Source organism: Chiloscyllium plagiosum, chromosome 17 (assembly GCF_004010195.1).
Source record: "Chiloscyllium plagiosum isolate BGI_BamShark_2017 chromosome 17, ASM401019v2, whole genome shotgun sequence".
In the NCBI taxonomy this organism is placed as follows: domain Eukaryota; kingdom Metazoa; phylum Chordata; class Chondrichthyes; order Orectolobiformes; family Hemiscylliidae; genus Chiloscyllium; species Chiloscyllium plagiosum.
This window is the reverse complement of record NC_057726.1, coordinates 62,423,362-62,439,441: the sequence shown is the minus strand read 5'-3', so window position 1 is coordinate 62,439,441 and position 16,080 is coordinate 62,423,362. Positions and strand designations below refer to the sequence as shown.

General features: G+C 43.7%; 2 protein-coding genes across 6 annotated transcripts in view; one reads left to right on the top strand and one right to left on the bottom strand.

Moving 5' to 3' along the window:
- LOC122558570 (uncharacterized protein KIAA0895-like) overlaps window positions 1-2,161 on the top strand; it is a 39,807-nt gene extending 37,646 nt beyond the window's left edge. For all 3 annotated transcript variants that reach the window (XM_043707318.1, XM_043707317.1, XM_043707316.1), the window contains exon 7: window positions 475-2,161. In XM_043707318.1, the coding sequence (XP_043563253.1) occupies window positions 475-639 (165 nt within the window). In that variant the 3' untranslated portion in view covers window positions 640-2,161. The remainder of the gene's footprint in view (window positions 1-474) is intronic.
- A 1,579-nt stretch (window positions 2,162-3,740) lies between these two features.
- LOC122558569 (endonuclease/exonuclease/phosphatase family domain-containing protein 1-like) overlaps window positions 3,741-16,080 on the bottom strand; it is a 63,686-nt gene continuing 51,346 nt past the window's right edge. For all 3 annotated transcript variants that reach the window (XM_043707315.1, XM_043707313.1, XM_043707314.1), the window contains 3 exons: window positions 10,496-10,616; window positions 8,521-8,715; window positions 3,741-6,203 (listed from right to left, as the gene is read on the bottom strand). In XM_043707315.1, coding sequence (XP_043563250.1) covers window positions 6,058-6,203; window positions 8,521-8,715; window positions 10,496-10,616 — 462 coding nt within the window. In that variant the 3' untranslated portion in view covers window positions 3,741-6,057. The remainder of the gene's footprint in view (window positions 6,204-8,520; window positions 8,716-10,495; window positions 10,617-16,080) is intronic.

The window sequence follows — 16,080 nt, the reverse complement described above, 5'->3', positions numbered from 1 at the left end:
GCCAAATAAATTGGGCCTTTAATTCCCTGCAGTCCGGAAGACTGAGAGGTGATTTAATTGAAAGGTACCTCGATGCTGCAGGCATTTGACGGGGTACGTACTAACAGGTTGTTTCCATTGTCTGGGGAATCTAGAACACAGTTTCAGGATAAGAGGCCTATCATCTGAGATCTGAGACGATGATTTATTTTTAACTGAAAGGGTTGTGAATCTTTCAAATTTTCTACAAAAGTAGGGTTGCGGAATCTGCATTGTTAAATATCTAAGGCTGGGATAAACAGCCCTTGAATTCCCTACTGAAACCTCTCTGCTTCTCTCCTCTACCAGTGTGTGGCGCCAGATTATTTTCTGATGACTCCTCTGGGCAGCACTGGGGGCATTACATTACATTGACACATGATATCAGTGCCAGTGATCTTACTATCCACTTGTCAGTCTCTCTGTTTAATAATAGTGCTCAATAATGTTAACCAGGTCTCCTTCGAAGACGTGGAGCATCTGAAGAAATGCGCGATCCTCCAAAACACGCGCATCCCGCACTTCATGAGGGATCAGGCCCGCTACCTGGATCAGCTACACCACATCACCGCGGTCAATGGACTGACAGACGAAGAGTTGCTGCGGCTTATTCCCAAGTAGATGGCACTGGTGACGGAAGTGTATGGGGATGGAGCCTCTCAACGGGCTTTCCATCCAGTCTGCTTTTCAACGCGCTGCTTTATTGTAGTGCACACACACACACACACACACACACACTATGAACCCAAAGGCACAGTGGCCTTAATTTTTTTTGGCGATGCATTTGAGCATCGGTAGACGTTTGTATGAAAAATTGTGGAACTGTTTCTATTGGAAGCTAAAGCCTGGAGCTGCAGCTTCACCCTCTGTCCTTTGTGTGCCATGCATTTCCTATTTAAACTTGTATTTATTGTTTGCAAAGGTGCTGCTTTTTAAAAAAAAGATATTTTAAGCTAGAAAGGTTGGTTTGGGGCTGGGGGGCGCGGGGGGTGAAAAAAATACAGATTTTTCTTCCAATATTGTCCATGTGCATTCTATCTGTGGTTGTGATAGGGCTTTGCTCAGGCTGAGTAAAGTCATGATGTTGGTTAAATTACAGAGTCATTACAAACAGAAAGAAGTCACTTGTCCTATCAAATTCATTCCAGCCCCTCTGGAACAAGCCAGCCTTCTGTCAGAGCCGTTGTATCTTTGAGCCAGTATCTGCACCTGTGTCTTAATGAAAACTTTAGGCTCAAATGAAATTTAAAAAATAAAGACAGAAAAAAAATGCTGGAAATGACTCAGCAGAAAATGTCACAAATGATGTGGTGAATATTAGCAGGACAGAGATACCGCGATGAAACAGGCAAACAATTGGAAGATGCAATTTAACCCAGAGAAGTGTGAAGTAACAGCTTCAGCTGGAAAAAGTGGCAAAAGGCATTATTATCCAAGTATTGCCATTTTAGATGTCACAGAGACTTAGGGATATCTGCACATGAATTTCTGAAGGTCACAGGATAAGCTGGTTAATAAGGGAGTCAAACAGTATCAGGAGGGAGCAGGAAAGAAGAATTGAGGCCAAATCAGATCAGTCATGATCTTATTGAATGGAGGAGCAGGCCAGAGAGGCCAGACAGTCCCCACTCCTAATTCAAATGTTCAATGTGTAACAGTTGGGAAGACAGTTAAAAAGCTTGTGGGATCCTTGGCTTTATTAATAGAGTGCAAAAGCAAGGACGTTATACTGACCCTGATCAAGGTCAAAATCACATGACACCAGGTTATAGTCCAACAGATTTGACAACACCAGCTTTCAGAGCACGACTCCTTTATCAGGTGTTAGTGAGAGAGGAAGACCTTAGACACAGAATTTATAAGGAAAAGATCAAAGGGTTATACAATCATGCAAATAAATTGAACACAGCTAAGATGGCTCTTAAATCTTTAATCAGTGAAGGTTTTGATTGATTAATATGCAGATCCCAAAATTTTTTTCAAGTCACTGCCCCGAGATTACTTAAGGTGTTATCAATATAAAGGAGGTGACACTTCTGGTCAATGTATTTTAGGCATAGAGGTCCTTTTTGGAGTCTGTCTGTGTCTTAACCTGGAGTTAGACTGGTTTTATTTCCAAAGTAGAAGTTTATGAAATGCCATATTGATTGACTGTCTGCAGATTGTGCGCTTTTAAACAAAATAGAATGTATCTGCAAATACGAATCTGCAAATGCAAATTCACCCCACAGATTTATATGTGTGTGCCTGATCAAATACTGGTTAGGTCTCAGAATACTAGTTTCAATTCCCTGCACCACACTTTCGGAAGGATACTAATCACTTAGAAATGAAGAAGAATGGCTTTACAAGAATGGTACCTCATCTGACTCAGTTAGTGAAGCTGGTGGGGTTGTCTCCATTGAGCAAAGATGGTTAAGTGGAGGTCTGATAAGAGGTGTTCAAAATAATGAAGGGGTTTTGTTGGGACTAAGTAAGGAGAGAATCAGAGAACATTTTGCAAAAGGACCGAAGGCAAGATGACTGTCAAAGTTGTTGCGATCTAGATATCACTGAGGATGGGAGTAGATTTAATAATACCATTCAAATGCTAATTGTATGAATTCTTTCAGGGAATGTGTCTGGAACTATGGAGAAAGAGCAAGGGAGTGAGATTTATTGAGTAGCTCACCAGATTGGGCACAATGGGTTGAATGGTCTCTGTGCCATATTGTTTTGTGATTTATTTGGAAAGTCTAAAACTGGGGCAGGGTCAGGCTAGGATCACAGTTGGACTTCTGAAGGTTGGTTGAAGACAGTGAAACCCCAAAATATTTTTAGTAGCCTTGTAATGATGACTACCATATCAGAAAGTGGAGAAGCATCTAGGGGTAAAAACAGCTGTTTCTTTTTTAAAAAAATGTATTTTTTGTGGCCTACCTTTGATTATACATCTCTGGATATATGAGGGTTGAGGTCAGAACTAGAAACGTGGCAAGTCCCTGATGCCGAAAACATCTGTAAAGAAATGACGCAAACTCCCCTTTACAGATGTTATGTACTGGGGCTCTTTCCTAAACATGAGCCCTGAGCTCCCTGACACAGACCAGATCCAGATCAGAGGATTGAGCCTGTCCAGACTGACCAGCACCCAATCAGCTGGTTGTGCCAGAGTGTACATTCTCTCTCTGGTCCAAATACTGCCCTTGCTTATAATGGATGTTGGATAACATGCCAATATTCTATGACTCGTTTGGAAACCTCATTAATAGGGAGGTTAAAGTCTGACAGCGTCCAGGAATTAAAGATGGAGGATACTCCAGGAGAAACTCACTGTCATTAAAAGAATTGTTATTTTCTTTTCATTTCCTTTTGATCAATTTCATGTACTAGGTGATTATAGAGGTAATGGAAAATTAGGGTAAGGCTGTTTAACTAGGCAGGGTGGCTGGAGTTGGGAAATCACCTTTGTGATGGAACACCCAGCAGTACATTCAACCGGAGTTCGTTACCCTGGGTTCAGAGGTCATGCTTCCTTCATTTCCTGGCAGCACAGATACTGAATACAATGGGAGAGCAAAACTTAATGTCAGAATGGAGGAATATTCTCCAAGTTTTGAAGTTAACTTTTCCCTACAACATTGAAAACCAGTGCAAATGACTGAATCTTTTATACATCATGTCTGGAGTTCTGTATCGTGTTGTGTACAATAAACTTGAAATGATCGAGAGTCCCAGTGACATAACTTTATAATATAACAAGATATTTATTATACATTTTCAAATTGTACATTGCACAAATTGTATGAAATTTCTGGCACTCGACTTCAGTGAAATAGCGGACTGCTCTTTCACATCCATGACGTGGATCCGAATGCTGCCCAGGTAAATAGGCTGAAGGTTTCCTTCCATTAAAATCAGTTAGTACCCACTCCGTTACCAAGCATGAGTAAATGGTACTGCATTGTCTGTAAACTGTTAGTCCGTTCTCAGGAGGGCTGCAAAGATAGCTGTGAGAAATACTACACTGCAGAACTAAGCGGGTATTACTCAGCAGTAACAGTTAAGACCTGTGTGAGGGGGAGACGGGGCTTGGTTTACTCATGTTCTATGTTACTCCTGGTTGTGTTTCACATCGACACCAGATGAGTGCAAAAGACAGAACAGAAAATAAAATACGCATTTAAAAAAATTTTAAATTCCCATTTTCAAGGAGTAAAAGTCCTGGTTACTGCTGTGATTTTTCAGCAGTGCTCTTCTACCCAACTTGTGCAACTTAACTTGTTCCTAAGACCGTCGAAGAATTTGGGCGGCATGGTGGCTCAGCGGTTAATACCGCTGCCTCATAGTGCCAGGGACTTGGGTTCAATTCCAGCCTCAGGCGACTGTCTGTGTGGAGACTGCACATTCTCCCCGTGGCTGTGTGGGCTTCCTTCCACAGCTTGAAGATGTGCAAGTTTGGGTGGATTGGCCATGCTAAATTATCCATGGTGTCCAGGGATGTGCAAACTAGGTGAATTAGCCACAGGATATGGAGGGCTACAGGGTAATGAGGTGGGTCTTCGGAGGGTTGGTGTGGACTCAGTTGGATGAGTGGCCTGCTTCCACACAGTAGGGATCCCATGAAATGGGGGAAGAGGAAGATCAGTAAGGAAGAGCTCAGTGATTCAGTTGATTACACACAAGAATAACAAACAATCATCTAAATAAAAGTGGAAATAAAGAATGATCAGAACACAATAATTTAGGAAGCCCCCTGCCATTAAACCTTGTGGTAATATTAATTCTAACACAGGCAAAAGAAATGACAACAGTCACTAAAAGTGAAGCAAACTGTCAAACAACAAACATAATTGTAAACATAAAGTGCATAGCTTTGAATGACTGAACAAAAGTGCATCAGGTGCAAACAAGTTACATTAAGTCAGTTTGTGGTTTAACAGAGTAAGAGTTTAGTCCTATTGTCTGTGGGAAAGTGGAATACTCATTGCATAGTTTTAAAAGATTTGTGAAAAAGTTGTGTTACTAGATTAAGTTTCCTGATTTTCTTCATTTTCTAGCAGTCTCTGCTGAGAAACAAACTGTGAAGGTATACTGACACCTTTATGGCTCCAAAATCCCATTCATTCTTCATAGTCAGGCTCACAGATAGAGAATGACCATTTGATGCTGGAATGAGAGGGCTGCCAATGTCTAGGGGAAAAAACCCTTCCATTTATACAAAGAATTAAAGATGGGCTTTATATTGAGGAGAGAGGAAGAGAAACCTGAAGATTGTGTCAAACACAAAAAGTAAATGCTAGAAATCTATATAAAAAAAACCCCAGAAAATGGGGAAATGTACAGCAAGTCAGGCTGCAGAAAAACAGAACAAACTTTTCAGGCATAGAAATGACTCCTGGAGGATGGTGTTCAACATCACTTGCGGGAAACACGGAGAGTGGCCATATCACTGGATATACTCTGAGCTATAATGCTGGCTCCAGTTTTGATGAGCAATTGTTGGCATTTTCCCCCAAAAAAGGAATGGACAACAGAATTAAACTAACCTGGAAGGTGCATCCTGTGGAATGCAGGCCAGAATCTGAAAATCTACTGACGTCCATTAAGGTCAGTCGTTATGATGATCTCCAAGATAAGAAGAGCCAGTATTGAGATTCCTCTCCGTTTTCAATCGATTGGTATCGAAGGCTTTCTAAGACAGTGTTGGATCACTCTGCTACCCAGAAGTCCAAAGACAATAATTAAAATCCAACTCTGATCCAACTTGAGGGTCTTCTGAGAAGTTTCAGACACCGTCTAAAAAGATTTTAACCAGACGACCATACAGTCGTCAAAATCAATATTTTCCATGTCAAGAGTCTCCTGTGGGCACCCTGTAGTCTGCGTAGTGATAGAGATTTACAGGAAACCAAGATTGTCTGCTGGTATCTGAATTCTATCTGGTCAGTGAAACAGCCTGCATCATGGCTGAATTATCTTGTTGGATTGGAAACCAAACAACTAACTGTTTGAAGTCGTCCTGCTAACCCATTCTCTCCATCACTCTTGACAGCTGTTTCAGTGTAAATCGATTTTCACAGTTTGTTTCTCACCAGTGAAGATCTCCATCCAAACTGGGCAATGCTGGGAAACGGCTCCTCCCCATTTCCAACCGTCTGGAATCCAGGGGCTGTTGAGGCCCTGTCGAATCACACCCCATCTCCCTGGGAAAGGCAGAAAGAAATGAGACACGGGTTTCTGCTAGGCTGAGACAACATTCAAGAACAATCTCAGACTTTCACGGACAAGTTCGCAACAAGAGCTGTTTTTTTCCATTTAACAAGCTCTCGTGAAGAGAGCTTGGCTTAACAACGGTCTCGGTCTTCGTGCACTGAAGCACATAGGATATTAAAATCATCGGCTGAACTTTCTGGACCCAAATGGAGTAACAGCTGTTGTTGTACTCTTTGCTTGGGAATAATGTGAAATAGCAGAAGGATTTGCAGATTGATTAACAGTCTGACAATATGTTATGTGAATGTTCTTTCCAAGCCTGTAACCATCTTTATAACAGCTGATAGCATGACTACCATATATGACCATCAATAGGACTAATGTCACTAGGTTAGTAATCAGAACTCCAGGCTAGTACTATGAGGACATGGGTCTGAATTCCACAATGGCAAATGGTGAAATTGGAATTCAATTTGAAAACAAAGATTCAGGGGCATTAGGTGAGAGGGGAAAGACTTCAAGAAGACAAAAGGCAAAATCTTTTACACAACGGTTCATGTGTGGAACGAACTTCCAGAGGAAGTGGTGAATGTGGGGACAACTACAAGGTTCAAGTATCATTTCGATAAGTACAGTACATGAAGAAGAGATGTTTGGAGGGATATGGGTCAACGGCAGGCATGTGGAACTAGTTTAGTTTGGGATATGGTCAGCATGGGCTGCTTGAACCGAAGGGTCTATATCAGTACAGGAATTAAAAAGCTAGCCTAATGGCGACCATATAACCATTGTCATAAAAGTTTCGTCCAATTCACTAATGTCCTTCAGGGAAGGCAATCTGTTGTCTTCACTCGATCTGGCTTACACGTGACTCCAGACCCATGGCAACATGGTTGACAATTAGGCAATGGGCAATAGATGCCAGGCCAGCTAGTGATGCCCACATCTCATGAATTAAATTTTTAAAAATGCCAGGGGTTTCAGTGCTCAGGCTGAAGGGGGAGTTCTGATGGAATGGTGTTGGCATGGACAACAGAATGACAAAGGGAATCCACATCTGTAAGACGTCAACCTCCGACTGAATGCATGCTCTCTGAGCTGGGGCTGGCTTTATAAAGGGGCCAAAAGCAATTGGGTGTGCCACTTGGTCTCCAAGACAAGAAGTAGGAGGCAGCCTGTTTAGGACTGTAATTTCAGGGGTCTGTTAAAGGCCCTGTTTCTGAACTTCCTTGCATTTCCAGTTGGCAGCGAAAGCACAGTGTGTTGGTGAGCCTGCACATAGGTGCTCAGGGCAGAAAGTGAGGGAGAAGGCACAAGAGATCTCCTCCCCTCCAGTAGGGACCCATAATTGCTGCCAACACATTTAAAACAAACTTAATCATAGGATGAGGGCATCACTGGCTAGGCCAGCATTTATTTACCCATTCCTAATTGTTAAGAGTCAACCGCATTGGGGTATGCACCTGGAGTCACATGTAGGCCAGACCAGGTAAAGACGGCAGTTTCCTTCCCTAAAGGACATTAGTGAACCAGATGGGTTTTTCTGACAATCGACAATGGATTCATGGTCATTATTAGATTCTCAATTCTAGATTATTTTAAAAAACAGAATTGAAATTCCACCATCTGACTTGGCAGGATTCAAACCTGGGTCCTCAGAACATTATCTGAGTCTCTGCATTAACAGTCCACTGATAATACCACTAGGACATTACCTTCCCACTGTCTCTTTGTGCCACAGTCAATGACGGTGTGGCTGTTTTAAAAAGTAAAAACAAAAATTACGTCTGATCGCTCAATACTCTTCCATGTTCACAGCAGCAGCTCGCATCTTTACAGTCAGAATACAAGCTCAATTCCAGTCTTTTGTTTGGAGAACTGAACATTACAGTGCACATTCCTAAAGCACCATTGTGTATGATTGAGAGCCATTACTAGCACCCATTCCAATTCCCAAGCCTGGGTTCAACATCTGGCCTCTGGTCTCCCCTTGCCTAGACTATCCGAAGCAGGGTTCAAAACCTGCTCCTTCTCATTCAGAGAGGGGATAGCTGTCACATTATGCTTGGGAGCAGCCAGTCCATCAAATTATTTTTGCATGTCAAGCAGGGATGAGACAAGGGAAATGACTGGGAGTTTTGGAACCAAGTTACTCTCAAAATTATTTATTCGCAGAATGAAGTGACTCAATGCATGTTCTTCATTTGCTGTTGAACGTGATTCAATTGCTTTCAGAAGAGACTATCTGGTGAATGATAATGATTTGCTTCTTAACAGGAAGGGGTGGGGTAGCAATATTTGTCTTACCTGTGTAAGCATTTGCAACTTCTTGGTTCCACCAGATGTTGCCCTGGGTGAAGTCACTATCCTTGTCCTTGCTGCTGATGTTGGTGTTTACGTCACAGGGAACGCAGTGTTGGAAGTGGTTCTCTCTCAGTATATTGAACTCAATGGCATCGGGTTGCAAACCAAAATGCCCCAAAATGATGAGCTGCTTCTGTTCTGGAAAGAGCAAAAGAATTTCCTTCAGCTCAGCAACTTAAATCAGTCAGAACTTAATTTCTTTTTTCCTCTGTTTAAACCTCTGGTAGCTTCCTGAAGTGCCAAATGAGGCCATTCAGCCCATTTGTCTATGCTCATTGAAAGAGCTGTCCAATAGTTGCCATCACTCACTACCCCAGTCTGAACACATTCCCCTTTCAATTATTTCTCTAGGTTCCTTTTTACGAGTTGCTGGTGGATCTGCTTCCCCTATTCCAGAACTTACTGGTTAATAATGAAATTCTGCCGATATTTCCTCCTCACTGGTTATCAATTGTCTTAACTTGTGAACTTTATAAAAAAGGTATGCCATCTGATCGCCCCTGGAGCAGGGAAATCAAGGTTAGTTTCCCAGATTCAGCAAATGCATTGAATTCCCCTAAGCAGCCAATGCATCCACAACTGGGTGCATGGTGCCTCAGCGTTTAGCACTATTGCCTCACATCGCCAGGGACCTGGGTTCAATTCCCCCCTCGGGTGACTGTTTGTGTGGAGTTTGCACATTCTCCCCATATCTGCGTGGGTTTCCTCTGGGTGCTCCAGTTTCTTCCCACAGTCCAAAGATGTGCCAGTCAGGTGGAGTGGCCATGCTAAATTGCCATACAAGGATATGAATGCCAGGTGGATTAGCCAGGAGAAATGCAGGATTAGTGGGTCTGGGTGCACCGCTCTTCAGAGGGTCGGTGTGGACTCGATGGGTTGAATGGCCTGCTGTAGAGATTCTATGATCTATACCTCCTAAGAGTATTGACAGACTATTGATAGCCATTCCCCAACAGACATCTCCAGGACACACACGAAATAACCCCACTGTCCTATGGCTGAACACTCTAACTCACCCTTCCACTCCACCAAGGACATGCAGGTCCTGAGCCTCCTCCACCGCCAAACCTTACCACCTGACGAATGCCTCATCTTCCAACTTGGAACCCTCCAACCACATGGGGTCAATGTGAATTTCACCAGTTTCCTCATTTCCCCTCCCACCCCCCCCACCTTATTCCAAATCCAACCTTCCAACTCGGCACCGCCCTCTTGACCTGACCTACCTGTCCTTCTTCCTTCCCACCTATCTATTCCACTCTCCTCTCTGACCTATCACCTTCCCTCCCAATTTCATCTACCTATCGCATTCTCAACTACCTTCCACCCAGCCCCACCCTCCTCCCATTTATCTCTCAGCCCCCTTGAGCCACCCCCTCATTCCTGATGAAGAGCTTATGCTTGAAATGTCGATTCTCGTGCTCCTCGGATGCTGTGCTTTCCCATACCAAATGTAAAACAGGTTCAACAGCCTACTCCTCCCATTTCTACGTTTCTTTCTTTAAAATCATCTCAACATGCCTTTTCTTGCAACCCCAAGCCAAACTCCCATCCACTGACTCCATCTATACTTCCCACTGCCTTGAGAAAGCAATCAAAGGCTCCTCGCACCCCAGTTATACTCTCTGCCAACCTCTTCTGACCGACAGCAGATATACAAGCTTAAACATACCTACCAACAGATCCAAGAACAGCTTCTTCACCGCTGCAATTAGACTCATGAATGGACCTCTCAAATTTTAAACTCTATCTCACTCTTTGTGTGCTTTCTTTGCAGCAGTAACATTGTACTCCTTACTCTGTTCTTATTGCCCTCATGCACTTGGTACGGTCAGATCTGCCTGTACTGCACTTAAAGCAAACCTTTTCTTGTGACAATAATAAATCAAATTAAGTCAAATGAAAATAATGGAAATACCTGCAAGATGCGCTCGGAGCATGTCCACTGGCAGGGTGTTTTGTGGCGTGCCTGCCCCGACTCCAGGGTCTGATTTGGACTGAAGATGAACATTGATGATATTGAGCGGGAACATTCCTACCTGCGCGAGTCAGACGTGGGACAAAGTCAGCAAAAAAGCTGGTCAAACTTTCAGATCCATAACTTTGGCAAACCCGTGATGCAACTTTACCCTAAAGATAGCAGCAAGGACCCATCAATCCCACACAATTGTCCCGACAGGTTGGCCTATTGAAGACTGTGCAGATAAGGGTCAGTGGCAGGGCACCTTCGTATCATGGGGGAGGGGGGCTGACAGGTTGGCACAAGTGCCCACTTTGGCAGGATTATTTGGAGACGACCTGCCCCAAGCCCACAAAAATTCACTCACTAGCTTGCCCACGGTAGAGCAGCGATTATGTGGCCAGGAACTCACCTACCCTTTCCAAAGCCAGATTGGCCCTACAAGAGAAGTTCCGATCCAGGAAGAAATTCTCACCCGCTTTTGAGATCCAGATCACTTATGAGGCACAATGCTCACCCATGAGCCTCATGTGGGTAGTTGTTTCATCTTTCTTGGCATACCAGAGTCATAGAGATGTACAGCACAAAAACAGACCCTTCGGTCCAACTCATCCATGCTGACCAGATGTCCTAAATTAATCTCATCCCATTTGCCAGCATGTGATCCATATCCCTCTAAACCCTTCCTATTCATATAGCCATCCAGATGCCCTTTAAATATTGTAGTTGCACCAGCCTCCAACACTTCCTCTGGCAGCCTATTCCATACATGCACCACCCTCTGCATGAAAAAGTAGCCCCTCAGGTCCCTTTTAAATCTTTCTCCTCGCACCTTAAATCTATGCCCTCTAGTTTTGGATTTCCCTATCCTGGTGAAAAGACCTTGGCTATTCACCCTATCCATTCCCCTCATGATTTGATAAACCTGTATAAGGTCACCCCTCAGCCTCTGACCCTCCAGGGAAAACAGCCTCTCCAACCTTTTGTGTGTGTGTGTGTGTGTGTCTCATATATGGGAGGGCCAATAACCCGAATGGAGGTGGGAAATCATACAAACCCTACAGTGTGAAAGCAGGCTATTTGGCCCATCAACTCCACATGGCCCATCCAAAGGACATCCCACCCAGTCCCATCCCTGTATAGTACCCTATCCCTGCAACCCTGCACTTCCCATGGCGAATCCACCTATTCTGCACACTATGGGCAATTTAGCATGGCTGATCCACCTAAACTGCACATCTTTGGACTGTGGGAGGAAACTGGAGCACCTGAAGGAAACCCACACAGACACAGGGAGAACGCGCAAAACTTCACACAGACAGTCGCCCGAGGCTAGAATCGATCCTGGCTCCCTGGCGCTGTGAGCTAATAGTGCTAACCACTGAGCCACCATGTTATGGTCAGGAGCAAACAGAGTAACAGTGTAGCCAATTTTCTGACAGAGTTTCTCTCGAAGTTACGATGGGAATTTGGCAGAACACAATGCATTTCTGGCCACCACGGTTTGCCCCTCATCTTGGTCAAGTGTACACTTTGATCAGCTGGAAGTGAGATAAATGCACTTTCTTGCAATTTGATTGAATGGACACTACATGACATTGAACACTTTTCTGGAGATAGATGGCAGGGTATGATTGCAAGGCAGTAACTGTGTATATTAAAGATAACAAAGTTTATGCTAATTATATTCCCTGAATGCTCAGATGAGTTTATCACCAGCCAGCCTGTTAATATCTGGTTTATCACACTTTCAAGGTCTTTATTCAAGGTAAAAAGAAACAGGCAATGTCTATTCGTTGTCGAAAGCACATAGACATAGGGAGCAGATGTGACACAGAGTATGGAAAGAGAGGGATAAGACTGAGGAAGTCAATAAACTCTCCCCTCAAAAAGCAACCACACGTATCTTGATTTCAATCTCACCTACTGGCTTGAGATCTGTTAACTGTGATACCACAGCATAGCACAGTAACTCAGTGGTTCAGGGACCTGGGTTCAATTTGAACTTCGGGCAACTGTCTGTGTGGAGTTTGCACATTCTCCATGTGTATCCTCCCACAGTCCAAAGTTACACAGGTTAGGTGGATTAGCTACGCAAGGTTGAATAGACTGGGGCTATTTTTCCTGAAGCATCAGAGACTGAGGGGTGACCTTATAAAGGTTATAAAATCATGAGGGGCATGGATGGGGTAACTAGCCAAGGTATTTTCCCCAGGGTAGGGAAGTCCAAAACAAGAGAGCACAGGTTTAAGGTGAGAGTGGAAAGATTTAAAAGGGATGTGGACAACCTTTTCATCCAGAGATTGATACGTGTATGGAATGAGCTGCCAGAGGAAGTGGTGGAGGCTAGTACAATAACAAGTTTTAAAAGGCAACTTCATGGGTACATAAATAGGAAGGGTTTAGAGGGATATGGGCTAATGCTGGCAAAAGGGACTAGATTAATTTAGGATATCTGGCCGGCTTGGACATATTAGACCGAAGAGTCTGTTTTCATTCTGTACAGTTCCATGACTCTATGACCCAATAAAGTGCCCATCGTGACCAGGGATGCATGGGCTAGGTAGATAAACCATGGGAATTGTGGGGTTACACGGATGGGGACAGGGGTGGGAGGATCAGTGCAGGTTCAATACCCCAAATAGCCTCTCTGCACTGTTGGGATTCTATGACAGAAGGGGAAGATTGCTTAATGTGGAGCAGAGGATTCTGAGTTATCCAAGATGGAGGATGGGATAAATTTCTGGCTGTAACAGCTACTCCTTTTTTGAGGTATTTTAGGTGTTGGAGGTGATTTCCTCGAATTCCAGGAGCAGCAATGAATGTTTTATATGCTGTTGCATTGTTTTGGAACTTTGGAGAATAAAAAGTCAAAACTTCAGCACTTCTAAAAGGGAGAAGATCAGACAAAGGAAGCACATGGCGACGTCAGTGCAAGAGAGAGAGAGAGAGAGAGAGAGAGAAAAAGAGAGAAAGAAACCCACATTGCTAACTGACAGTTAGCAGTTACTGCCTTTGCTGTTGAATTCATGTATCACTGGACATCGGAGTGCGTCTGGGAAAATTAAAAACAGTGAACTTCACAACTGATCTTGGGTGAACCTGTTTGGGCGCGGTCATGGCACAGAAGTAGATAAGTAGATTTTAAGCGTGGCCTTCAAATAAGTCTGCAGTATTGAGTAGAGCAGGTTCTTTCTTGATTATATGTTTTATTGAGCAATGTGTCTTGATTAAACTTTAAATATAAGCCATAAGTATTAATTTAACCTGGAGAGGTGTTTTGTAGAGAAATAAGACAGTGCTATTTTCTGGGTCTGCAGTTGACCCTTAGTTGAGTGATATGCTCTACTTGTCAGATGTGGGAGCTTAGGGAGAGTTTACATGTTATTGAGGACTAGATCTGCAATAAATGCTGTTGGTTGTGAATCCTATCAGATTGAATGAATCGGTTGGAGAGGCAGTTAGAGGCAATGAGGAATTTACAAGAGCAAGGGGATGTGATGGACGGCAGTTATAGGAAGGGGGGGAAAGTCTCAGATACAGTCACATAGATGGGGCTAACTCCAGGTAAGGTAAGAGGGGTAGGCAGGTAGTGCAGGGGTCTTCTGTGGCTATCCCCATTTCAAACAAGCATGCTGTTTTGGAAAATGTACAGGGTGATGGATTCTCAGGGGAATGTAGCGCGAATAGCCAAGTTTCTGGTACTGAGACTGGCTCTAATGTAATGAGAGGTACGTCAGGTTCCAAGCGATTGATTGTGTTAGGGGACTCTCTAGTCCGAGGTACAGTCAGACGTTTCTGTGGCCAGCAGCGAAAAATCAGAATGGTGCCTTGCTTCCCTGGTGCCAGGTTCAAGGATGTCTTAGAGAGGGTGCAGAATATTCTCAAGGGGGAGAGAGATCAGCACGAGGTCATGATACGAGGTCATGGAACCAACGACATAGGAAGGGAAAAGGTCAAGATTCTGAAGGGAGATTACAGAGAGTTAGGCAGGAACTTAAAAAGGAGGTCCTCGAGAGTAGTAATATCTGGATGACTCCCAGTGCTACGAGCTAGCGAGGGCAGGAATAGGAGGACAAAGCAGATGAATGCATGGCTGAGGAACTGGTGTCTGGGAGAAGGATTCACATTTTTGGATCATTGGAAGCTGTTTTGGGGTAGATGTGACCTGTATAAGAAGGACGGATTGCACCTGAATTGGAAGGGGACTAATATACTGGCAGGGAGATTTGCTAGAGCTGCTCAAAAGAATTTAAACAGTGAGGAATGAGATCAATTTGAGACTGGTACAGTTGAAAAATAAGTGAGTCAAACAGTCAGGGCAGGCAGGGACAAAGCAAAGAACAAGGTGGGACTGATAAATTAAACTGCATTTATTTCAAAGCAAGAGGCCTAACAGGAAAGGCAGGTAAACTCAGGGCATGGTTAGAAGCATGGGACTGGGATATCATAGCAATTACAGAAATGTGGCTCAGGGATCGACACTGGCAGCTTAATGTTCCAGGATACAAATGTTATAGGAAGGACAGAAAGGGAGGCAAGAGAGGAGGGGGAGTGGCGTTTTTGATAAGGGATAGCATTACAGCTGTACTGAGGGAAGATATTCATGGAAATACATCCAGGGAAGTTATTTAGGTGGAACTGAGAAATAGGAAAAGGATGGTCACCCTATTGGGATGGTAATATAGACCCCCTTATAGTCAGAGGGAAATTGAGAAACAAATTTGTAAGGAGATCTGAGTTATCTGTGAGAATAATAGGGTGGTTATGGTAGGGGATTTTAACTTTCCAAACATAGACTGGGACTGCCATAGGGGTCGGGGTTTAGATGGAAAGGAATTTGTTAAGTGTATACAAGAAAATTTTCTGATTCAGTATGTGGATGTACCTACTACAGAAGATCAAAACTTGACCTTCTCTTGGGAAATAAGGCTGGGCAGGTGACTGAGGTGTCAGTGGGGGAGCACTTTGGGGCCAGCAACCATAATTCTATTAGATTTACAATAGTGATAGAAAAGGATAGACCAGATCTAAAAGTTGAAGTTCTGAATTGGAGGAAGGCCAATTTTGACAGTGCTAGGCAAGAACTTTCAAAAGCTGATTGGGTGCAGATGTTCCCAGGTAAAGGGATAGCTGGAAAATGGGAAGCCTTCAGAACTGAGATAATGAGAGTCCAGAGAAAGTATATTCCTGTTAGGGTGAAAGGAAAGGCTGGTAGGTGAAGGGAATGCTGGATGACTAAAGAAATTGAGGGTTTGGTTAAGAAAAAGAAGGAAGCATATGTACGGTAGATTAGATTACATTAGATTAGATTACAGTGTGGAAACAGGCCCTTCGGCCCAACAAGTCCACACCGACCCGCCGAAGCACAACCCACCCATACATTTACCCTTTACCTAATACTACGGGCAATTTAGCATGGCCAACTCACCTGACCTGCACATCTTTGGACTGTGGGAGGAAACCCACGCAGACACGGGGAGAACGTGCAAACTTCACACAGTCAGTCGCCTGAGGCGGGAGTTGAACCCAGGTCTATGGCG